This window comes from Primulina tabacum, chromosome 13 (assembly GCF_025594145.1).
Source record: "Primulina tabacum isolate GXHZ01 chromosome 13, ASM2559414v2, whole genome shotgun sequence".
Taxonomy (NCBI): Eukaryota; Viridiplantae; Streptophyta; class Magnoliopsida; order Lamiales; family Gesneriaceae; genus Primulina; species Primulina tabacum.
In genome coordinates this window covers 22,080,450-22,105,820 of record NC_134562.1, presented here as the reverse complement: position 1 = coordinate 22,105,820, position 25,371 = coordinate 22,080,450, and the positions used below count along the sequence as shown (strand labels likewise).

At 38.3% G+C, this 25,371-nt stretch overlaps 1 protein-coding gene and 1 long non-coding RNA gene across 2 annotated transcripts in view; one reads left to right on the top strand and one right to left on the bottom strand.

Annotated features, from left to right (window-relative positions):
- Nucleotides 1–1,895: 1,895 nt before the first annotated feature.
- Nucleotides 1,896–24,214, bottom strand: LOC142522701 (metacaspase-1-like). Its single transcript, XM_075626240.1, is given in 5 exon segments — nt 1,896–2,000; nt 21,374–21,443; nt 22,596–22,896; nt 22,899–23,047; nt 23,674–24,214. Coding segments are annotated over 4 exon segments (444 nt in total). The 5' UTR covers nt 22,954–23,047; nt 23,674–24,214; the 3' UTR covers nt 1,896–1,982.
- Nucleotides 12,563–25,371, top strand: part of LOC142522702 (uncharacterized) — a 90,572-nt gene continuing 77,763 nt past the window's right edge. The window contains exons 1-2 of the long non-coding RNA XR_012814505.1: nt 12,563–12,680; nt 12,780–12,901. This is a non-coding gene — a long non-coding RNA (uncharacterized LOC142522702). The remainder of the gene's footprint in view (nt 12,681–12,779; nt 12,902–25,371) is intronic.

The following is a 25,371-nucleotide window of genomic DNA, read 5'->3' as shown; positions in this document are numbered from 1 at the left end:
TACAGCGCACCCGCGCCAGTTCAGGGACTGCACCCGCGGTCCATAATAATCAAATTTAAGAGAATATTGCCGAAGCTATACCGCACCCGCGGTCAGAAGGCGAGCGCACCCGCGGAAGGCGAGCGCACCTGCGCTCCTAAAAGGACCGCACCCGCGGTCCTTTGCATCCGAACTTCGCCGAAGCGGCACCGCACCCGCGGTCCAGTCTGCAGCGCACCCGCGGTCTTTTGTCAACTTCCGTGTCAAATTTGCTTGTTATCATAATTAAGCCTTTTTACACTACTTTTTCATACTTTATTGAATATATATTCAGTGTATCAGACCATGAACGAATAATAAATGATAGATAAAAGTTCTTGAGTTTTCTCTCAATTTGCAAAGCTTGTGCTTTGTGTTTATCAAAATCAAACTTATCAAAAATTACATATTTGTGGCGTTTGTCGATTGTTCTTCGCACGGATTGTCAAAACAAATTCTTTGAAGGTTCGTTTGAAATTCAATTATTTTATCGTTGATATTTGTTGCTAAGTTATAATCGCTTAGAGGTGAATATCACAAAATCGTTACTTGTTTCAAAAGATCGGGACAAAATAATCGTTCCTTGTTTGTTATTGAATTGAGGGTGCGATTTATATATTCGTGCTTGCCTTTCATTCGTACGAGGATTCGTATCATCTTTGCTAAAAAATTTGTTGTAAAACATGGATTTAAATGTTTCCCACGTCAATGGTATCGCAGGTAATATCACCCTTGCACTCTCCCACCAAATCCTTGCATGTTTTGTTAACGAAAAGATGCCACAAGCTACTTTGTCGGCATCTTCCATGTGTAGGTAGGAGAAGATGAATTCCAATTATTTAATCCACTCTTCTGCTACTGACGGAACGTTGTTTCCCTGAATTCCGGAGGATTCAGACGTCGAAAACGATCATACACATCTGTTTGAATAGGTCCTTGTCTGGGTAGCATGGCTTGTGCGTGTGCCTGCTCATGAGTAGTCTGTTGCATCTCAAGTAATTGATGTATCTCTGCTCCCCATGGACTTTCGCTTGTTGTTGGAGCAATTGAGCAAAGTCATCTATAGGTCGTGGCACACTGCCCTCACCTTCGACTCTTTAGGTGGCATGGTCTTTTATCTTAACCTACATATAGGTCACGTAGAAACACATAACTTAGCATAAACTATGGGATACAAAGATACTTGCCGAGTTCCCCAGGTATGGATTAAGTGCAGTGTCTTCCCTATCAAAGAACCGTGGGCTCTGATACCACTCTAAAGTGTCACACCCTTACTCTATACTTAGCATAATTACCATAATCAAAATAGGGTTTGAATGATATAACTATAGTATGAATCAAATCAAACAAGTGCATCACTTTGACGGTTTATAAAAAATTTAACATGATGTCCCTACATTTTTGTTTAAACCAAAATCGCAAGCAATGCCATATATACAACATCAACTGTATTTTCATACACAACAATGCACCATATTGTAATGCAAATACATATTCTCATATACAAGCATACTGTGTAGTATCATAAACATCGTAAAACTTGTTCAAACCCTGACATATTTTAGTACAATACATATGCGGAAGCTATACAATCTAAGGGTCGAAGTGGACGTAGGCTATTGTGTTACCCTGTGATTTCTTGCGTGCACAGCAACTTTAAGTCCACGGTCTTTACACTGTTGTTCATCTTACAGTTACTTAAAAATTCAAAGAAAACGGCAACCAACGTATTTGTTGATCATAATACCTGTCTTACTAGTTCATAGGCGCCCGGAAAACCTATGCCAGAATTTGGCTGCATACTGTAAAAAAGGGAACAACATTGTGAACTATATTGGATTTTACAAAAAAACATAAATAGGAATCATGCAAAGTTAATACCTTATCCAGGTATATCTCAAAAAATCTCTTCTTTGCCATCTCAGGATTAAATCCCTTCAAACTCTTCACAGAAGCAACCCCTCCTAGGAAGTTGGCTTCACCTGAGTGGTATTTGAGAAATCATGCAATCATATATGCAGAAATATACAAGGGGGAGGAGAGAAATAAAGAATATGATAGAGGATGAAAAATAGAAGTACGGAGATAAAAGGAAAAGTAAATGTAGACCAATAACCCCCCAATAATCAATTCTGATTAATTTCATGGATGATTCAGATCAGGTAGAACCTGATACAGTTTGAACTACGGCCTCAAAATTGCTATAACTCCCATGGGCATGGCAGTCGAGTGAACTCAAATCACACAATTTTCAATTTTTAGCTTGTAATTATTTGAAAAATGATAATTTTAGCCTGAAAATACAAATTAAATCATCACCAGTCCCAGTCACATAACTGGTCCCCCGTTCACCCTCAAACTCAGTTCACCCCAAAACTCAGTTCAGGAGACAAATGAATGATAAAGAAAAGGAGGCTCAATCAGCTAGGTTTACCAGAAATTCAATCTCACATTCCATTCATACGTTCTGAAAAAACATCAACATTAAAACCTGCCAAACCAACCCTCCTTAACATGTTGGGACATCGTGTTCTCATACCCAAGACGCACCGGAAGTTTAAAACTTTTGTTCTTGGGCGTCGTGCGTTTAAAACAATACATAGGTTGTTTAAGATTATACCTTCACGTATTAAATGCTGGACAACAAACTATTCCGGTGTTACGCGGAGATAGACCTTCTTGTAACTCCCTACGAATGGATTGTCTCCTTTGATCGCCTAATTAGGTCCACGATCAGATGCTTTGTTCCTCGCTTGGATTGCACTAAAAATCGCAAGCGATTTGTGTGTTGAGATTGCGTAACCGAATTTCCAAAATCTAGAGGCGGCGCCGCGGTGGTGGAAGGAAAACACTTGGCCAAAATTTTCCAAATCTTTTGATATTGGCCGAGAACTTTTCATCATGGAAAGTTAAATTTTTTTGTTTTGATTAATTCATAATCAATCATTATTCAAGCTAATTAAGTCATTAATCAAAAATAAATTACAAGACTTAATTTGCTTGCAACTCAATATGGCCGTGGGTTTTTATATCAAGGAAAGGAAGAATTTTTGTTTGCTTTGTGTGCAAAAATTAGGGTATGTATTATGAGTCCTAATAGTGTATATATAGAGTGAGACTCCAAATCAAATTAAGAGTCTCTCTCCCACAAAGACACTAATAATTTCATTCTATTAAAACTCTCATATAATTAATATATAATGTATTTATTAACTTTTAATTTTAATAATATGTGATATAATAATATCATATACACATATTTTAAATCATCATATAAAATAAATATGTATATTAAATTAAATAACCATTATTTAATTTATAAATTAACTCATTGATTAATTTAATTCTAGATTCCTCTAGAACATATAAGAGAATTTGTGCATGTTAGTAATCACCACTAATAGCACAATCAATTTAATAAGTAAATTCCACGTTAACAAAAAAATGATTCCGAACTCATTATAACTCCTATCGACGATCCGTGAGCGCCGATGTACCAAAGATACAAATCTTGTTCATATAATGAAAATCGAAAATTTCGAAGATCAAAATTTCATCTACCAAATTTGGAACTTATCATATATGGCAGTTACCATATTTAGCAGCTGCCAATTTTAGTGAACTCCTTGAGAAAACAGACAGTTCCACTCTCCTTCTTTATTTAGCAATCATGCTAACTTTCTTTTGTTTCATCCTATGGAATCAACTTATAAACTCATTTATAAGCTTCCTGTTTGATCTCCATCAAACTATAGTCGTCAAATTCCAACTCCTTGAAATTTGACTATCTCAACGGGAACACAGAATCCGATACTTGTGTGACCCTCAATGGTTCAGGGATACAGCTAGCTGTGGGTTCACACCTCCGTGTGATTCAAAATAATATTTATTCTTATTCGGGTTTACCCTAGTTAACCTCATTCTTTTCATCAACTTTTTGATCAAGAATGTCATAACTCATTTCTGATTGCATCCATCGGATCATGGTAAGAGCGTCTAGTAGCATCATCCCATGATCCCCTAGGTATTACTGATAATGCCTGCAAGAACCTTCAGTCATGGTTAGCATACAGTACGGTCCCTTCAACACACGTCCTGATCGAATCTGCAACAATTGGTATATCGAGAGTTGCATATGAATTCGACAACGATGAGAATTATCTTTGAGTACTGATAGTGGTATGGCATGTGCATCTAGGAAAACACCTTTCCCTAAAGCATATTTCTTGCTCTGACCAGAAACTCCTTGCACTATTAACTCATCAGATCACATAAGATATCTTCACCCTTAGGCGAACGGTGAATCCTCGACTACAATTCATTTGTTCCTACGTATTTCGAAACTGCACCCAACCTCACCACCTGAAACCGGGACTTATTATTATATAGCTTCCGCATATGTATTGTACTAAAATATGTCAGGGTTTGAAGAAGTTTTATGATGTTTATGATACTACACAGTAGGCTTGTATATGAGAATATGTATTTGCATTACAATATAGTGCATGGTTGTATATGAAAATACAGTTGATGATGTTATATATATGGCATTGCTTGCGATTTTGGTTTAAACAAAAATTTAGGAACATCATGTCAAAATTTTTATAAACCGTCAAAGTGATGCCCTTTTTTGATTTGATTCATACTATAGTTATATCATTCAAACCCTATTTTGATTATGGTAATTATGCTAAGTATAGAGTAAGGGTGTGACACTTTAGAGTGGTATCAGAGCCCAAGGTTCTTCGACAGGGAAAACACTGCAGTTCATCCATACCTGGAGAACTCGACAAGTAAGTATCTTTGTATCCCATAGTTTATGCTAAGTTATGTGTTTCTACGTGATCTATATGTAGGTTAAGATAAAAGACCATGCCACCTAAACGCAAGGTACAAAGAGTCATCTAAGGGCAAGGCCCCAGCAGTCGAAGGTGAGGGCAGTGTGCCACGACCTATAAATGACTTTGCTCAATTGCTCCAACAACGAGTGAAAGTCCATGGGGGGCAGATACAGCAATTACTTGAGATACAACGGACTACTCATGAGCAGGCACACGCACAAGCCATGCTACCCAGACAAGGACCTATTCAAACAGATGTGTGATCGTTTTCGACGTCTGAATCCCCTGGAATTAATGGGAAGCACCGATCTGTCAGTAGCAGAAGAATTGATTAAATCATTGGAATCCATCTTCTCCTACCTACACATGGAAGATGCCGACAAAGTAACTTGTGGCATTTTTTGTTAACAAAACATGCAAGGATTTGGTGGGAGAGTGCAAGGGTGGTATTACCAGCGATACCATTGACGTGGGAAACATTTAAATCCATGTTTTACAACAATTTTTTTAGCAAAGATGTACGAGCCAAGAAAGCCAGTGATTTCCTCAATCTAAAACAAGGAACCATGTCAATGACTGAGTATATACAACAATTCGAGTCTGGAGTCCAATATGTACCATATATTGCACAAGATGACACCAATAAGGGCGAACACTTCATGCGGGGACTTCGCTCTGAAATTAAAAGAGGTGTACGGATGTCGAAAGTTGCTACGTATGGGGAGATAGTTAAAAGTGCACTTATGGCAGAACAGGATGAACAAGACATTGACAGAGACAGGCAACAGCGAAGGCAGCAGTACTTTCAGAAGAACCAAGGAACAGGACAAGGCAAAAAGACCGATAACAGAGGTACTAGACCCGAAGAATCCCGTGACAAAGGTCCCCCTCCATGTAAAGAACAGGACAGACCAGCTTGTCCTAAATGTGGCAAACTTCACGGCGGGGAATGTATGCAAGGTTCCAATGTTTGTTATCGTTGCAAAAAGCCAGGGCATCTCCCTAGGAATTGTCCAGGGAGTTCTGAGAAATTACAAGGACGCCTTTTCTCCATGACTAAAGAGGAAATGGATGCGGATACATCGATGATCACTAGTATGTTCTTGATTTCTGGTATCACTGCTATTGTTTTACTAGATTCAGGAGCCACGCATTCCTTAATTTCGGATTCGTTTGTAAGGAGACTGGGCATTACAGCAAGTACAACAGAGACACAACTCGCCATAGCCTTACCTTCCGGGCAAGAATTACATACATATCAGATTGTGCGAGGCTGTCAAATATATGTCCAAGGCCATCAGATGTATGCTGAATTGATAGTTTTGAAGATGACCGATTTTGATGTGATATTGGGAATGAATTGGCTCTCGAAGTACAGAGTTACTATTGATTGTGGCATAAGATGATCAAGTATGCATAGTAGGAGCTGAACCATTCACAGTAGCAAGTGCAGATATACCCTTACCTCTTCAGATAATCTCTTGTATGAAGGCTTATAAAATATTACAGAAGGGGTGTCAAGGATATTTAGCATTTGTTTTAGTTATTGATCCACCGATTCGTGAATTAAAAGATACAGATGTTGTTTGTGAATTTCTAGAGGTATTTCTCGATGATGTTACAGGCTTACCCCCAGATAGAGAGATCGAATTTGTAGTTGATATTGTGGCAGGAACTCATCCGATCTCAAAAGCTCCTTATTGATTAGCTCCTACAGAAATGAAAGAATTGAAAGAACAATTACAAGAGTTACTTGATAAAGGGTTTATTAGACCGAGCTTTTCACCGTGGGGTGCACCTGTTTTATTTGTGAAGAAAAAAGACGGTACCCTTCGTCTGTGTATTGATTATAGGGAGTTGAACAAGGTGACAATCAAAAATAAATATCCATTCCCCACAATTGATTATTTGTTTGATCAATTACAAGGAGCTGCCATCTTTTCGAAGATTGATTTATGATCAGGCTATCATCAACTAAAAGTGAAATCAGATGATATCCCAAAGACTGCCTTCCAAACCAGGTATGGGCATTATGAATTTCTTGTAATGCCATTTGGACTAACAAATGCACCAGCAGCTTTACGGATTTAATGAACAGAATTTTCAAGACATTTCTAGACAAGTTTGTGATTGTGTTTATAGATGATATTCTCATCTACTCACGAACTGTAGAGGAGCATCGAGAACATCTGGAATTAGTTTTGCAGACTTCGAAGGATAAACATTTATATGCCAAATGGAAGAAATGTGAATTTTGGCTTGAACAAGTAGCATTCTTAGGCCATATTATCTCAAAAGAAAGCATATCAGTGGATCCAAGCAAGATAGAAGCTGTTAATAACTGGCTACGACCTACCACTGTTACCGAGGTACGTAGTTTTCTTGGGTTAGCTGGTTATTACCAGTGGTTTCTAGCGTGATTTTCTAAGATAGCATTGCCTTTGACTGCTTTAACTCGAAAGAATGTGAAATTTGTATGGAACGAAGCATGTGATCGCAGTTCCCAAGAATTGAAAACAATTTGTATGGAACGAAGCACGTGATCGCAGTTTCCAAGAGTTAAAAACAAAATTGACATCAGCACCGGTCCTTGCGATACCAGAAGGACCTCAAGATTTTATGGTATACAGTGATGCTTCGAAACAAGGTTTAGGAGCAATCCTAATGCAGCACGAGAAGGTCATTGCTTATGCATCAAGACAATTGAAGAAATATGAAAAGAAATATCCCACACATGATTTAGAACTTGCAAGAGTGGTATTTGCGTTGAAAATATGGCGTCATTATCTGTATGGCGAACGGTGTGAAATATACACGGACCACAAGAGTTTGAAATATTTATTCACGCAAAAAGAACTGAATATGCGACAACGACGTTGGTTGGAATTAGTAAAAGATTATGATTGTGTTATTAATTATCATCCATGTAAAGCAAATGTTGTTGCAGATGCGTTAAGTCGAAAGTCCGGTTCTATTGCTGCAATGCAATTACAAGAACAAATTTCATGGGATTTATAGAACTCGAAAATTGATGTTATTCCAAAAGGAGCTGCAATCCAATTATCATCTCTCATGGTTCGACCCACACTTGCAGACAAGATCAAGGCCGAACAAAATGCAGATAATGAATTACAACAACTGAAACAGAGAGATGAAAAAAATGAAATTTGAACTTTGAATTGATTAGGGAAGAAATATGGACATATCGAGGGAGACTGTTTGTGCCAAAACAAAGAACGATAAGAACTGACATTCTTATTGATGCTCATGCTACACCCTACTCGATCCATCCAGGAGGCACGAAAATGTACAAAGATTTGAAACCATTATTTTGGTGGCCAGGTATGAAAAAGGACATTGCTCAATTTGTTGCACAATGTCTAACTTGTCAACAGGTCAATGCTGAACATCAAAGACCAGCAGGACTCCTAAAACCACTACCCATTCCTGAGTGGAAATGGGAACACATCACAATGGATTTCATTCTTGGTTTGCCAAGAACACAAAGAAGGTACAATGCTATATGGGTTATTGTGGATCGATTTACAAAATCAGCTCACTTTCTTCCGGTGAAGACCACATACACGATGAATCAATATGCTGAGAATACATTAAAGAGACGGAGAAACTTCATGGCAAACCCAGTGTCCATTGTATCTGATAGAGATCACAAATTTACGTCGGCATTTTGGAAGAGTTTACATTATGCTATGGGAACTCGATTGTCATTTAGTACGGAGTTCCATCCTCAAACTGATGGACGATCAGAACGAGTGAATCAGATCTTAGAAGATATGTTGAGGGCCTGTACTATTGACTTTCCAGGTAGTTGGGACAGTAAACTACCGTTGGCTGAGTTTACATATAACAATAGCTATCAGTCAAGCATTGGAATGGCATCATATACTGCATTATATGGTAGAAAATGTCGCTCTCCAGTACATTGGGATGAAGTAGGAGAAAGAAAATTATTAGGCCCTGAATTGGTACAAAAGACAGCCGAATTAGTAACCAAGATCAGAGAAAGAATGCATACTGCCTAGAGCCGACCGAAAAGCTAAGATGATGTGCGACGTCGTCGATTGGAATTTCAGGCTGGTGACCATGTATTTGAAAAGATATCACCATTGAAGGGCATTTTGCGCTTTGGTAAGAAGGGAAAATTGAGTCCAAGATATATCGGTCCATTTGAAATCTTGAAAAGAATAGGAGACATGGCCTACCGAGTTGCTTTACCACCGAACTTATCAAATGTTCATAACGTTTGACATGTTTCCTTGCTACGGAAATATTTGGCCAATCCTTCTCACGTTCTTCATTACGAACCATTGGAGGTTGCATCGAATCTCTCGTATGAAGAACGGCCGGTCCAAATCCTCGATAGGAAATCAAAAGTGTTACGAGGCAAGGAAATACCGTTGGTGAAACTATTATGGCGCAATCATGCAATTGAAGAAGCAACTTAGGAGCGAGAAGACGAGATTCAACAGAGATATCCTGAACTATATGGTACGTCAAATTTCGAGGACGAAATTCTTTGAAGGAGGGGAGAATTATAATGCCCGGTTACTCGTACAAATGATAATAATGCGTTTATGTCGTTTATTATGTAGTTATTTAGCTCATTAGATTTCACGTGATGATTGAGGTATCAATATTGAGATTGAACATGATTTTTATATTGTTCATGGTGTATTGAGAATGAATATACGTCTAAATAGTGATGGTAAGATGTGTAGGTAGATATAGTGTAATGAAGTTGGTAGGAAATGAGATGAAAATATGACGGTTTTTACGGGTTTTAGCATAATGATTTGAATATTGATCCAAATTGTGTGAGGCCGCTACCATTAGAAAGCTAAGATATAATGCTACGACTTTCATGTTTTAGGTTTTGTCCGAATCATTGTGGAAGACAAGCCAAAAGTGCCCCGAAGAGTGTCGTGTATACCGGCATTCCCTCACTGACACATTTTAGGAGAATAAGCATAACTTTTTAGTGAGACCTCCAAATGACATGAAACCAATTGGAGATCAAGCCAAGACATAGAGCTACAACTTTCATGTTTATCACTTTCTCAAATTATGAATGGAAGAGCGGTGTCTGGAGCGATCTTTGATGAAGCAGTGCGCAGAGGCAGATCATGTGGCGCCCGATCGCCGGTGCACGAAATTTTCATCTTTTGGGCAGAATGTTCGGTGCCCGAGCGGTAATATATTACCGCCTGAGCGCCGCTGAGTATAAGAAAAGGATAAGTTTCGAAATTTCAAGGCTTCTTCAACATTCCTTCATTTCCTTACAGCATAAGCTCGAAGTAAACCAAGAAACCCTTCCTCCAAAAGCTCTCTTCTTCATTTCTTTCATCATTTTGAAGTGGGAACTTAGTTCTCCATCTCAAGGACTTTATAAGGGTGTAAGTTTTCATCTTTTTTGGTTATTATAAATGTAGAGGAGAAAACTTCACCTAGAATAGACATAGTAATTGAATTATTGATATGTTTGACAGCATAGGAACGAGAAACATCGTCTCAAACCAGTGTTCTTACGCTTGGACTGTAAGTTGGCATGTTTTTGAAGTAATACATGAGTAATATTATAATTTCAAATACTTACCATTGATTATTGCTATATTTACATTGTTAGTATCTTATTGATGAAAACATAGCACCATATTCCATTGTTATGTATTAAATATGTAAGAAACTCGTGAATATTGATGATGGGTGCTATGTTATGTTATGAACATGAAAGGAAAAAGACTGATTTTTACATGATATAGAGCTTGTTGACATCATGGGAGATTTTAAGTTCACCAAACCTATTCGTCAATATATGTTAATGGGGCGTGGGGTTGCCAAAGGTTGCTCCCTGACGTCCAACACAATAGTAGCTATATAATAAAGCAAGCACGGTAGTACAGATCAACTAATGAGGATCAAGTACAAAAATGAACACGAATATATGTCATGATATGACATGGTTTAAAAATTCATTGTTGCTCACGACTTGATATGTATGTTCCTTCTACGCATATTGATACGTATAAGTGCCAACTTATTGAGTTTTATAAACTCACGTAGCTCATGTATTACAGGATCAGGTAGTGAAGATGCATAGGATGCCGGTTCGCCAATGGATGTCTCACCTCGACAAGAACCGGGACTTATTATTATATAGCTTCCGCATATGTATTGTACTAAAATATGTCAGGGTTTGAACAAGTTTTACGATGTTTATGATACTACACAGTATGCTTGTATATGAGAATATGTATTTGCATTACAATATGGTGCATGGTTGTGTATGAAAATACAGTTGATGTTGTATATATGGCATTGCTTGCGATTTTGGTTTAAAAAAATGTAGGAATATCATGTCAAAATTTTTATAAACCGTCAAAGTGATGCCCTTGTTTGATTATGGTACACGGCTTCTTTGCAAAGGTTTTAACACAAATGTTATTTATGCTGAATCTCAGTTGGAATCCACGTAGGAACACCTATCTTCATTCCTCGTATAACATTAGAGGCTCGAGGCGATGATTTTTCAACTATTCCATTTAAGAGGAAACAATTTCCAGTAGTCTATGTTATGCGATGACCATAAACAAAGCACAAGGTCAAACTTTAGATTTCGTTGGTATCTACTTGAAAGAACATGTTTTCTCACACGGTCAGCTTTATATTGCGCTCTCCAGAGCAAAAAGTATAGATCAATTAAAAGTGCTTATCAGGCCACCCGTACCATTGTTTCAAAGCACTGGATATACAAAGAACGTTGTATATCAAAATGTTCTAGCTGCTACAAAGCTTATTTAATATAGGTAAGCCCAAGGAAAATTATCTTTTTTATTTAATATACGTTTATTTTTTTGCATATGTTATAAAAATGTGTCCATGCCACTGTCACATTTCAGATTTGCTTTTTTACTTTTGTCTTCCAGCTTATTATTTGTATCCTTGGAGTTTGCGTTCAGATTTGTCTTTTTTTCTCCTATTACAAAGTCATGCTTTTACTTCATTATTCCAGTCCAGCCAAACGCAAAATTCATTATACTAAGCTATGTATCCCCAACAATTTGCCTCAGATCAGCAACAATGTCTACTTACAAATATTTGATTCTTCCCCAAAGCTAACTATTAGAATATCAGTATTGACAGACTTTTCTACTGTTTTCTCGGCATGTTCAGATCTATAGAAGAAAAATGTACTACACTTCGAAAACTGGAACTGGAGACCCAAAGCTGGTTTGTCAAAGTCTTGGTCAAAGACTTGTTTTTGTTGACAAAGAGGTTAATTTATTCATTTCTTTTAGCGTTACTTTTACCATTTCACATTGTTTTACTTACCTCATTAGTATGAACAGAATGAAAGAATGCAAAGCATCATTTAGGACCAAGATGTTGACCAGTTAGACAAGTTACTCGAGCTTTACGACACTTATTATGTGGGGAAATCAAAGATCAGAGAAATAACAGGAAACACCCCTATTCTAGGAACTTCAAAGCATCAAATGATCCTTAGCCGAAGCACTTACATCAGACGTGCAGAGGAACATAAGTATATACCAATTGACCACATTTACCAGCTCACTCCTTTTGCAGAGTTTCCTGAACTGGCAGATGTACCAACTAAGCAAATCAGTTGAGTATTTTAGCAACCTATTTTCCTATGTTACCCTAACATATGATATACGTTTTCTCACTTTATTGACAAGGTTTTTCCCCATATTTGCTATGTAGTGTTATATATGTATTCCCACCACGTTCTGTTGAAAGAACTAAAAGAAATTTACAAGATTTTGTGATCATCAACAAAGAGTAATCTATTTACTTCTGATCCCGTACTTTGAATTACTGTAATTTAATGTTTATTTCGTGTATATTAGATGTGAAAGCACAATTTCATTACGTAGGCAGGCGAAGAGCTTTGATCCTTACATTAGGGGAAGAATTTTTGCAAACTGAGGCACCCTATTTGACAAAGAATGTTCACATACCTATAGTTTTAGGGATGCGTCTTTCTATAAACACTTTCTACGGTAAAATCATTATTTTATGCTCATGTTTTTGTAAAATAGGTTGATTCTATGTTACACTGCATTATATCAAACTGCAAACATTTTTATTTAACAAAATATTCTGTTATAGGGTTATCCATCGGTACGATACCAAGTAGTACTATTTTATTTGACCTTCCAATCTCACAGGCTGAAGACTTGCGTTTGTGGTAATTCATAACCTCACTTTTTATTCTTCCGTTCTAAACTTTCTGAACTTTTTATTCTTTCCTACATTCAATCTATTAATTCCAGTTGTTTTTTAGCTCAATGATGTGCAACCATTTTATTAACTCCAACTCTCCTTTCATCTTCACCACTCATTAATGAAAAATTCTCTTATTTTTTACAGATATACTATAGTTATCTACTCTTACACTACATTTTAGCAATACTAACAACGAGGAAACTTTTTGATTTATTATTATCTTCAACTAACTTTATGAACAACATATTTTACACTATTACGACTTCCGAACGATAGATATTAGTTCACTAAAATCTAAAACCACCTTTTCCAGAGTTTAATTTTGTTTTCTCCAACAATCTTGGCATTATCACAACTCATATTTGCTCAGCCTACTCTTACTCTACTTTGAATATCATCAAACCAAAGTAGCTTCAATTTAATCTAACCTTTTCATTTGGTAAACTTTTTCCTACTTATTCAGCGTTTTATAGGATACTAAAGGGAAACTCATATTTGTACAACAAAAGTTATCATTGTTCGCCATGAATGTAACTAGCTTTTACTAAAATTCCATCTCTTTATTAATGTTTTTTCTTCATGTCTAACAGAATCTTAATATTGTGGACTTGTCACTCACATACCTCTTTTTTTTTAGGGTAAAAGCTAATAGACAATATGCACACTGTTATTTCTGAAAAATTGTACGAGAAAGCATACCAAAGCGTTGATAGGCCGTTAAATTTCCAGATTCGCAAGATCGGCCAAATCCTTAGCTTAGCCGAAACAGTACTTGTACTTTTATCCGTATATTCTTTTAAATTCCTTTAAATTCCAAGAATTAGTGCTAATACAAAAAACATTTCATTCACAACTTAAGTCTTTCTGGGTAAAAACTGGGCTTAAAATGTCATATTCACAGCAATGTTTGTACCTTTTATAATGTCCAAGTTGTACCAAGTCTTGTGGAGCTGCTTATGGATACGAATTCACTTGCTTTTACTGCAACAATACTTTCTCAGGCCCAATACTGTTGTACATTACCCATTTACCCTACAAACATAAACCATTGACGTAGCTACTGCCTATTACTTTCACTCCAACATATCATTTACTTACATTGTGCCTTATTATATCCGTACAGATTACGATTCCAAGCAGAATTATCTGACGGAACTGGAAACTTGACCGTATATGTGAAATATCGGGAAGCACAAATGTTATTAGGAATGTGTCGTGTTCCCTTGTAACTGATCGTGTAACGGGTCGCTTACTAACTGAAACCTTGGAATCCAGATTCCAAGTTGTTCTATTAGATTTCCTTCCTTGACGACCAATTATAAGAATACGGGTGAGGCTCGATAGAGAGAACCTCGCGATCTCTTAGTACTTGTTTATGCTGGAATATTCTTCCTTCCTTTATTCAACCTTGAATGGGTATAAATACAAAAGAGTCCTAGCTCCCAACCCTAGAGATAACTACCAACCATATCTAAAATTTGAAAGATAACAACCCGATCCTAAATACCAAATCCTATCGAAAACAAATCAAACAGCTAAAAAAAAAGATCCTAATCTTTGGGTTTAAATCGTCCGTGCGTGTGTCTCTTGTAAACCAGATCTTTCGGACGCTTATGTGTTGCTTGGTCTACGGAATTGGTTATGACATCACCCACCCCCTGAGATTGGTGTTTGTCCGCAAACACAAAGGCTGGAAATCGCTCTGAAAATAATGTCACATCTTCCCATGAAGCCTCTGATGGTGACAACCCTTGCCAGTGAATTAACAACTCCGTTCTCCCCTTGTGAACTCGTTGGTCGAGGATAGCTTGAGGAGCAAGTAGCTGCTCGCCCGAGGGGAGAGCTGGTAACGTGGCTTCGTATGTTTCTGCTCCCCGAAAAGGTTTTAAGAATGAAATATGGAAAACGGGGTGCATTTTGGTTGTCTCAGGGAGCTCGAGTTTATAGGCAACCGACCCAATACGTTCCAACACCTTGAAAGGTCCATAGAAACGTGGAGATAACTTCATGTTTGCTCGTGCCGCTAGGCTTAAGTGGCGATACGGTTGGAGTTTTAACAAGACCAGATCATTGATATTGAATTGTAGTTCCCGGTGATTATTGTCATATTGCACCTTCATCCGATTTTGTGCATGCAGTAGCCTGTCTCTGATGTTCCGGAGTACCCTGTCTCGAGACATCAGTGCTTGATCTACCGCTTCGAGGCGAGCTACCCCTTGACAATACGATAAGAGTCCAGGCGGCTGTCTCCCATAGATGACCTCGAACGGGGTGGCACGCAATGAAGAAAGGAAACTTGTATTGTAGCAATACTCCGCCCAAGCGAGCCATTCCCCCCACTTCTACGGGTAGTCGCTAGTAAAACAACGTAAATACATTTCCAAAACTCGGTTAACAGCCTCCGTTTGTCCATCTGATTGAGGGTGGTATAAAGAACTGAAACAAAGTTTGTTTCCTTGCAACCGAAACAGTTCTTTCCAGAATGAGCTAGTGAAAGTGACATCCCGATCGCTGACAATGGATTCGGGTAGGCCATGCAGTTTAAACACATAGTCAAAGAATATGCGGGCCACTGATACAGCGGTATATGGGTGAGTGATTGCAATAAAATGAGCGTACTTTGAGAAGCGGTCCACCACAACGAAGATCACACTTTTTCCATGTGAAGAAGGGAGGCCCTCCACAAAATCCATTGAGATATCTGCCCAAATCTGGTGAGGTACCGGCAGGGGTTGGAGGAGTCCCGCCGGTTGAAGATGTTCAACTTTATTCCGTTGGCAAACCAAACAAGTGGCCACAAAGTCCTTCACCTGGCGTCGCATACCTGCCCAATAGAAGTCGCGATGCACTCGCTGAAATGTTTTTTGATACCCTTCATGGTATGAATTATGCAGGGCTCCAAGAATTCGCGATATCAATGGGGACGTCTTGGGTAAAAATATACGCGAATTATACAGTAAAATGCCTTCAGCATAAGCCCACTTGGGCTGCGTTTGCGCACCTGTATTTTCCTTAATCAGCTGCTGTATTTCGTCCGAGTGGGCGTGTTCTGCTTTAATATTAGCTAGAAAATCCCACGATGGGATGGAGACAGCTGTGACGCACATCGTGGAAGAATCTCGTCGTGACAAGGCGTCTGCTACTGTATTAGAACTCCCAGATTTGTATTCGATGGTGAAATCAAACCCCAATAACTTGCAAAGCCAGCGTTGTTGGGATGGCGTTGCAATCCGTTGTTCTAGTAGGTACTTGAGACTGTAGTGGTCTGTGCGAACGACAAAAGGTTGGCCCCAAAAATATGAGCGCCAATGACGGATTGCCCTTGTTAAAGCCATTAGCTCCTTCTCGTAGGCTGGTAATTTTATGTGGTGTTGGGCGAATGAATGACTGAAAAAAGCAATGGGACAGCCGCCTTGCTGAAGTACTGCCCCAGTACCCGAGTCCGAGGCGTCACATTCAACGACAAAGGGCTTGGAAAAATTCGGAAGAGTGAGAACCGGGGTCGTAGTGAGGGCTTTTTTAAGTTTCTCAAATGTTGTGGTAGAATCCGGGGACCACTTGAAGGAATTTTTCCGAAGCAGAGCAGTCAAGGTGCAGCAATCAATCCGTAATCTCTGACAAAACGACGATAATATCCCGTCAACCCAAGAAACCCACGTAAAGCTGTTGGTGAGGTTGGTTGTGGCCAATCTGCGATGGCCTCGATTTTGGACATATCAACCTTAGCCCCTGATTGGGAGATCACATGGCCCAAGTATGCGACTTCCTGTTAAGCAAAGAAACACTTGGAGCGTTTTAAGAACAACTGGTGTTGCTGCAGCGTAGTGAGAACTATATGCAGGTGATGTAAATGACTTTCCCATGTAGGACTATAAATCAGAATGTCGTCAAAAAAGACGAGAACGAATTTCCGTAGATACGCTTGGAACACAAAGTTCATAAGGGCCTTGAATGTGGCGGGGGCGTTGGTGAGGCCGAATGGCATAACCACAAATTCGTAGTGCCCATGGTGCGTTCGGAATGCTGTCAGGGGAATGCTTCCGGGATCCATGCGAAATTGGTGATAGCCTGCGCTTAGATCTAGTTTTGTAAAGAAGGAAGCACCAAATAGCTCATCCAATAATTCCTCGATGATGGGTATAGGAAACTTGTCCTTGACTGTTTTTGCGTTTAGATCCCGGTAGTCGACACAAAACCTCCAAGTTTTATCGGCTTTAGGAACTAGGATGACTGGTGAGGAGAACGGAGATGTACTGTGTCGAATAAACCCCTTGGACAGCATCTCGGTACATTGCCTCTCTATCTCATCCTTCTGGGAGTGTGCATAACGATATGGGCGGACAGCAATGGGCTCGTCCCGTGTTCTAGAATGATCTTGTGACTGAAGTTGCGGAGGGGTGGTAGGCCCGAAGGCTCCGCAAGGACTGTTGAAAATCCTAGGAGGAGGTCGTGTAGCTCTTGATCCCTGCCCTTCTGTAATTGTATGGCAGCGAGGTGGCCACTTGATCTAGGGTGGTCCGTGATGTTTCCTTGTAGAGTAACCTTCTGCCCATGAGACATAAACTGCACACATTTTGGCGAAGTCCCATTGGATGGAACCCAACAGTTTGAGCCAATTGACCTCTAGGATCGCCCCAAAACCTCCCAAGGGAATAATAACAAAATCAATGCAGAATTTATACTCTCCCAATCGTAAAACCACGTTATGACAAACTCCTGCACAAGGAATTCGTCGCCCATTTGCCACCAAGACCCGAAGAGTAGCTTTGGGTTCCATTGAGAGCCCTAGACTCTGAGCTAATGATTTATCCAGGAAGCAATGTGTGCTGCCCGAATCAATTAAGACAAGGAGTGAATTACGTGAGATCGAGCCCTTGATTTGCATGGTTTGTGCCCCCTGTGTACCTGTTAAAGCATGAATTGAAACCGCTGGCTCTTCTTCATCAGTAGGGGTATTTTGGCCATCGTTCTGTATTGCATCATCCACGGCTTCTATCCAGAACAACTTCTTACAGCGATGCCCTGGAAGATATAATTCATCGCAATTATAACACAATCCTTTCGCCTTGCGTTCTTCCATCTCGGCGCGATTTAGTCGCCGGATAAACGGACCTGTTGATTGCTGGGCAGCATTACGGCGAATATGGTTTGTAGGATGGGAGGAACGCGCAACGGAACGTACGTCATATAATCGTGCGAGGCGCATTGCTCTGGGTAAGTCCAGCGGAAGATGGATGAGGACCTCTGCTGCAATACCCTCTTGTAGTCCGCTAATGAAAAGTTCCACTAGCTGATCTTGTGATAGGTTGGTCGTCCTTGCCATTAATTGTTCGAATTTTTTCTGGTAGTCTTCCACGGAACTCGTCTGTCTCAATTTAGAGAGTTCTCCCAATTTAGTGCAGCGTAGGATTGGGCCGAAACGTAAGTGGCATTGCTCCTTGAATTCATTCCACGTCATGTTGGGGCTGTTCTCTTCTACCTTTAGGAACCATAATTGCGCATCCCCCTCCAAATGAAATGCTGCGATCCCTACTCGGTCGTGGATCGGTGTGTTCTGATGTCGGAAGAGAAATTCACAGTGGGTGAGACACCCGAGTGGATCAGCAAGCCCATCATATCGGGGAAGGTCTAGCCGTGTATAGCGCTGTCCGCCGAAAAAATTTTCTCCCCTCTCGGGTCCGCCGCGTCGAGGATCGTTTGAGCCCCTCACGTTACTGTCAACATCATTATTTTGCAGGGATTTTGTTTGAACCGCCGCCAAGGAGAGGGAAAGCTCTTCCAGTTGTTTCCGAAATCCTTGCTGAATCAGGTCTTGTGCCTTCTTGTCCTCTATGTACATTTTCATGAATGCATCCAGTTGTTTCGAAATGGCCGAATCACCCATTACACCCTGCTCTGATACCACTTTGTCGTGTTCCCTTGTAACTAATCGTGTAACGGGTCGCTTACTAACTGAAACCTTGGAATCCAGATTCCAAGTTGTTTTATTAGATTTCCTTCCTTTGACAACCAATTATAAGAATACGGGTGAGGCTCGATAGAGAGAACTTCGCGATCTCTTAGTACTTGTTTATGCTGGAAAATTCTTACTTCCCTTGTTCAACCTTGAATGGGTATAAATACAAAAGAGTCCTAGCTCCCAACCCTAGAGATAACTACCAACCATATCCAAAATTTGAAAAGATAACAACCCAATCCTAAATACCAAATCCTATCGAAAACAAATCAAACAACTAAAAAAAAAAGATCCAAATATTTGGGTTTAAATCGGCCGTGCGTGTGTCTCTTGTAAACCAGATCTTTCGGCCGCTTATGTGTTGCTTGGTCTGCGGAATTGGTTATGACAGAATGACAGGCGAAGAGCTCATTGAAGCAGCCCAAGAGGTATATTCAGTTGCGAACATTTCAATTCAATAAATGACGCATACATCCTTTTAACATTTATTTTCCTCATCTAAAACAAGGAAGAGATTTTAGTCCCAACTCCGTTAATGAAAAATTCAAAGATTGTCAATTTCTTTTCCAAGTTAGGACATCAAGGAATGAAACAAGAGGGAGAATATTCGTGCGAAATACCGTCATAGCTTGTCTTCCATCAGATGAATCATCGTCACTGTCACGCAGTGCAGAGGAAAAGAGCTTGCCTTCACATGTTCAAAAAGAGTTGCTGACCAGCATACCCATGCCTGAATCTCAGGCAAGCACTTCAACCACACATAAAGCGCATATTCCAGCCGCTACGGCTGAGCACCTAGTCAATGCAGGCAGCAAAAGAAGCTTCGACCTCAAATGAGATATAACACAGAAAAGCCCAAAACATGCGAAAATGACTAAGGTACTCATATTGTGTGTACTTTTAAAATTTCTTTGATTGTAATTTCTTAAATATGTTATTATCCAAATGATTTACATGTCCAGGCTCTTCTGAAACATATACACTGGAATGAATAAAAAAAATGGGTTTCTATATAAAATATATCTACTACTTACCTTAGCAAAGAAGCAATCAAATCGATGTCGTGTCTAAAATTTATCAGGAAATGACCTCACCGATCAGGTATGCTAATATACTGGCCGACTTGTATATTTAATTCCATGAAACAGCAAATGGTTCAAGATCAAACATTTAAAGGGGATTTATTTATTCAAGTCCGTGCAATTTCATTTTTTTCCCCAAAATTCTTTTCATTTATGTCCAGAAAATTCCATTTCTTACATCATATTTTCATAGTGTTGAGTAAGACAGCCGATCATGTCCTCACATTTAGAGATAGAAATGATCAAAGTGTGTACCAACTGCGTAAAAGGCCACAAAACGCTAATGCAAGTACATAGACTAATTCCGAGTGAAAAGAGGGTCTTCCAATCCATTTACAATTAGTGTGTGGGAATTATTTTCTTTTAAAAATAGTGAAATGCAAATAATCAAAAGAAGATATTGGTGTTTACAAGGAGTAAAATAAGTGTCACAGTACACGATTTGAAAACGGCGGGAGTGGAAGAAGCCCAAAATCAACCCAAGAAAACATGTAATTCAAATTTTGTCTCACCCCTATAATACAAGAACTTCAAACTAACAAATCTAGATCAAAAACAATTTTTTTTTTATGGCGAAGGATTCTGCAACCGTTATCCTATTTCTCAAATATTATAAATCACCATGTTTCAAATATCTGGGCATGCTATCGTTAGTGTTAACAAGCAGCAACCAGCAGAGATTAATGAACCATTATCTAGTATCTTAATCACAAACACAATACAGACAGGAAATTCATGGAAATGTGACGTGGAAACATATAAAATCAGTATTCACCACAACCAAGGAGTAAATAGCTGATCGCAAAAAAATTCAGATACTGCATAAAAAATTCACCAGAAACGACCTTTCGTGTAACACAGCCCACAAATTTTGGTCTGTAAAGTCACTTTAACTCCATAGTTCAATAGTCAAGAAAAATGACAAAATTCTTCAATAACATAAGAGCAGAGAAGAAAATTTTACATTCCAAAGCCAAGAAGAACTCGTATTTTGTGGAAAATAAGATCCCTATAAAACAGAAGGTCATGGCACCTGTTGAAGTGATTTTTGATAGAGCCTAATCGAAAAATAGAAGGAAAATAATACCTTAACAAGTTTCTTGTTTCATAACATAATATCTTAATGTTACTATCAACATTCTTAACTTACAGAGGTATCAGCTAATGTTTGATCATCATCATTTATCACAACCACTAAAAGAAATTACCTCACCACCATTTGTTCCTTTCCACACACCTGATCGAGTACGATGGTCCTCCCATGCATATTGGCCACTCCTGTTTTGATATAAGTAGCAAACCATAATATTTAATACAGCAAAAAGAAATTCATTCTTTTGGCACAACTACCAAGAGAGGAATACTAATGACAGACATACCCACATGACAATTTAGTACTACTTCTCAAGGATATGAGTGTCATCATTATTTTGAGTCTACATGATTAAATCCCACCATGAAAGCAATCGAAAAGTTTCCAGAATCCTTATTCTATAAATCAATGGAAACAACAGCCTCCAAACATCTTTCTTAAAGTTTAGAAGCTTAACACCATTGCTTGACATTTTGATCAAACAACAGATAACTTCCATTTTATGTCATGGTAATGACCCTTCAAAAAGAATGATTCATAAATAATAATGAGATGGTCACTGTAACACTGATCATAGAACCTCATCACCTTAAGTGGTGAAGGCATTGATATTTTCTTCAAACATGCTTTTTCTTGGATGACTAACTTGTGAAAGTGAGGAACAGACTGGTCATTACCAAGGTTCAGTTTTATACAGAAAACAGCTACCGAATAACTGAATGGATTACTATACGGTGCAGCTCAATTGACATGAGTAACTAACGGATACCAAACAAGATCAACGAGAACATAACATTACCCTACCATGTAAGTGACTGAAGAACAACCTAATTCAACCTCGATTAGCATACTTATTCCATTGATCCCATTTATATAAAACACCGAAAACATTCCAGGTCTAGGAACTAAGTGCCCACAGTTTGTTTTCCCACTTTAGTGGTTCCTGTGTCAGTAGCCTAATCTAGAGAAATAATGGGCTTGGCCACATAATAGATTGAGAATTAAAACCCATGACCCCATGCAGTATTATATCTAAAGCTAAACATGGGGATGATTAGTTGCTGTCTGTAGAGAGGAAAATGAGGGTAAAACAAACATAGATAACATTGAAAGAGAATTGAATTTATTGGAAACTTAAGCACCACAGTTTTCTAACATATTTGGCAGACGACAATCAGTATCATGTTATATCTCACTTTGGCACCATTTATTCTTAAAATTTTATGAGATACCAGTTGTGATTCCAAAAACTACACCACCTACTGCTAATCAGACATGATAAAAACACAGGATTATGTCACTCTTGAAAATATAAATAAAAGGTGTTTTAAGCCTACCTATTCATCCGGCATAGAAACGGTAAATCAAGAACTGTTCCGCTATGACACGCATCTATTATTGCATGAAGCTTAACACCGTGAGGTAGAGGTCTCACAATAGATGTATTAATCTCATCATCTACAATCATACCCTGTGTTTCAAAGTCAAGAGGACACAAGGTTTCATCATATCCATCAACTTCATCTCCATTGTAGTTCCTTTGCCTTGAACCATGGCCAGAATAATGAAACACCAAGGAATCTCCTGGTTGACATCCTTGGAAAAGCCAATACAATGCCATTCGCATATTTTGCTTGTTGGAATTCTGTAGGGATCTCTTTCTTCTTCTGCATTTGGATTGATTATGAAAGACATGAGAGACCTTTTATTCAGAATACGCCATGATAGTCAACTTCCCTTAATTCCATTAAGTGTTGGTTGTTGGAGTAATGTGTTGAGGGTTCTGGCCCTTGAGATTTTATTCCGGAAAATACAGTAACAACTTTGTTAGGGTCTGTAGAGGGTTGAATCAGTTTTGGAAATCCCCATTACAGGCAAGCAATTATATAACAGTTTACGTGACTCCACTAAGTATAAGAAATGAATATGATGAGGGCAGTTGGCGATTTCACAGAATATAAATAAACATTTCGTTAAAAAGGAAATGAAGGGAAAACAGGGAGTAGGAGCAAGAAAACCAACTCTATGTTGTATAGGGGGGTATATCGATTTTGAAAAATTCCCATTGAAGTCGAGCTTTTATACGTCAGTGCGCATAACACCAATAAGCAATCGAACTGAACAAGCTAGATACAGCCGACAGTTTAAAAAAATGTGAAGAAGCATTGTATTAAAAAATTATGAAGGAAGAAGAGGGAAAAGAAGCAAGCAAACCATTAACGAAGTGGCTATGTGAGGCAGCCATGTGGAGCCAAAGTATTGAGGCTCGAACAAAAGAGTATAGGGGGGGAGAATCAGGGAAACATGGGTGCAGAAAGACCAAAGGAAAAGCTTGTCAACAGTGTAAAAAAGAAAGGAACGCAGCAGCCTTGTAATCGAGAAACCGAAAGAAGAGGCAAGACACCAGCAACACACCTGATAAAAATTTTTGTAGGGCTCTGCGTGCTGCAAGGCGGGAGAGACGGAGGCGAAGACAACCTGAGAAGGAGAAGAAGTATGTCAGAGAGAGCCAAGTAAACAAGGGTACAGAAGGAAGAAGAAGGTGGCCGCCCGAAGGAGCCGTAGCGGTGAAAAGAAGGCGCACAAGACAGAGGGGAAAAAAAGCATACCGAAGAGGCGTAAGAACCCCACCAGCTCGCAGAAGCCGAGAGAAGAGACAGCAGCGGCGATAACTTGGAGTTGGTGAAAGTAGGAAGCAGACAAAAATTGTAGAGGAGAAGAGTTTGGCTGCTGGTAACTGAAGTGGGGGAAGCCAAAATCCAACGAAAGAGGGAGAAGGGGGAGGGGAAAAATGAGGAAATGCATAAAGCTTGTGTAACCGGGGGATGTCAAGGATGAGGTGGAGAGTAGAAAACTGCACACGTGGTTTTGGGTCTCCTAAGCTGTGTCTTGTAATAGACACCTGTATTTGGCATCACCGAGAACCGGAAAGAAACTGGCCCCCTAGTGCAATAGCAAGCTTTAAGTATTAAGAAGATATGTTGATTGAATAATTTATTCATAATACTAACTGCAAAACGCAACAAAAAATTAAATAAACATTAATTTATACAAAAAATAATAATAAATTAATTTTTTTAGCAAAGTCTATCGTTTAATATCAATTTTGCCCATTATGATTCGGATTGTTTTAATCCAAATTTTGAAATTAAAACCAAAATTTGCGGTTTAAATAGTTTTTCGGTTCTATTTTACTCACCCCTACTATATACATTTAACATCTCAAAAAAAAAAAGTAGAAACAATATGCCACATGTTGTAGCTGACAATCTTGAGGCATGAGTCGAATTCAAAAAGTTGAATCTCTCGCCAATGAATAATGTTAATTTTTTTATAATAATATGTAATATTTAAAATATATGTAATAATATGTAATATTTAAAATATATGTAATAAAATCAAACAACATAAAAAAATTCTCTAAATAATTTTTTAAAAATACATTAACCAAATTTTCAAAGTGTCAATGTTTTTCCTTTTTGTAGAGCCAGACAAATGTATAGATGGCATTTTTTGTAATTATTCCTAAAGAAGTATTAAAAATACATCAAAATTTGTATTAAACTTTATGAATTATGCGATCATCATTTAAATTAGCTCTATATATATAAGACATTGAGATTTTAGGGATTATTTTTACTATATTACAATTAAAAATTTAAATTATTAAATAAATAAAAGGAAAATATGAATATTTAGAAAAATAAAATATTATGTGTTAAATTATACGAAATAAATATGATATGTACAGTTTTAGTTTAATTAATTTAAATATATATTAATATATTATAATATACTAAATGCTATAATCCTAATTATTTCAAGAATAAAAAATCCTTTTTAACTATCACATAACTTCTATTATTTTTTCTAGACTTCTGGTCAGTGGAATTAAGAAACACTTATTTTTTAAAATCAAGCGGTAATCTCATTAAACACAAATATAATATGAACAATCCCATCAAATAGAAATATAATGGGCTTCCTAAAAAAAATTAAAGTTTCGACCTAAATTTGTTTTGTTCCCCAGATATGAGCACTTCAGGGCTGCAAATAGAATAAAACGAACTACCACTACGACTAAACACAAATTTTGGGGCCTGCAAAATTTTG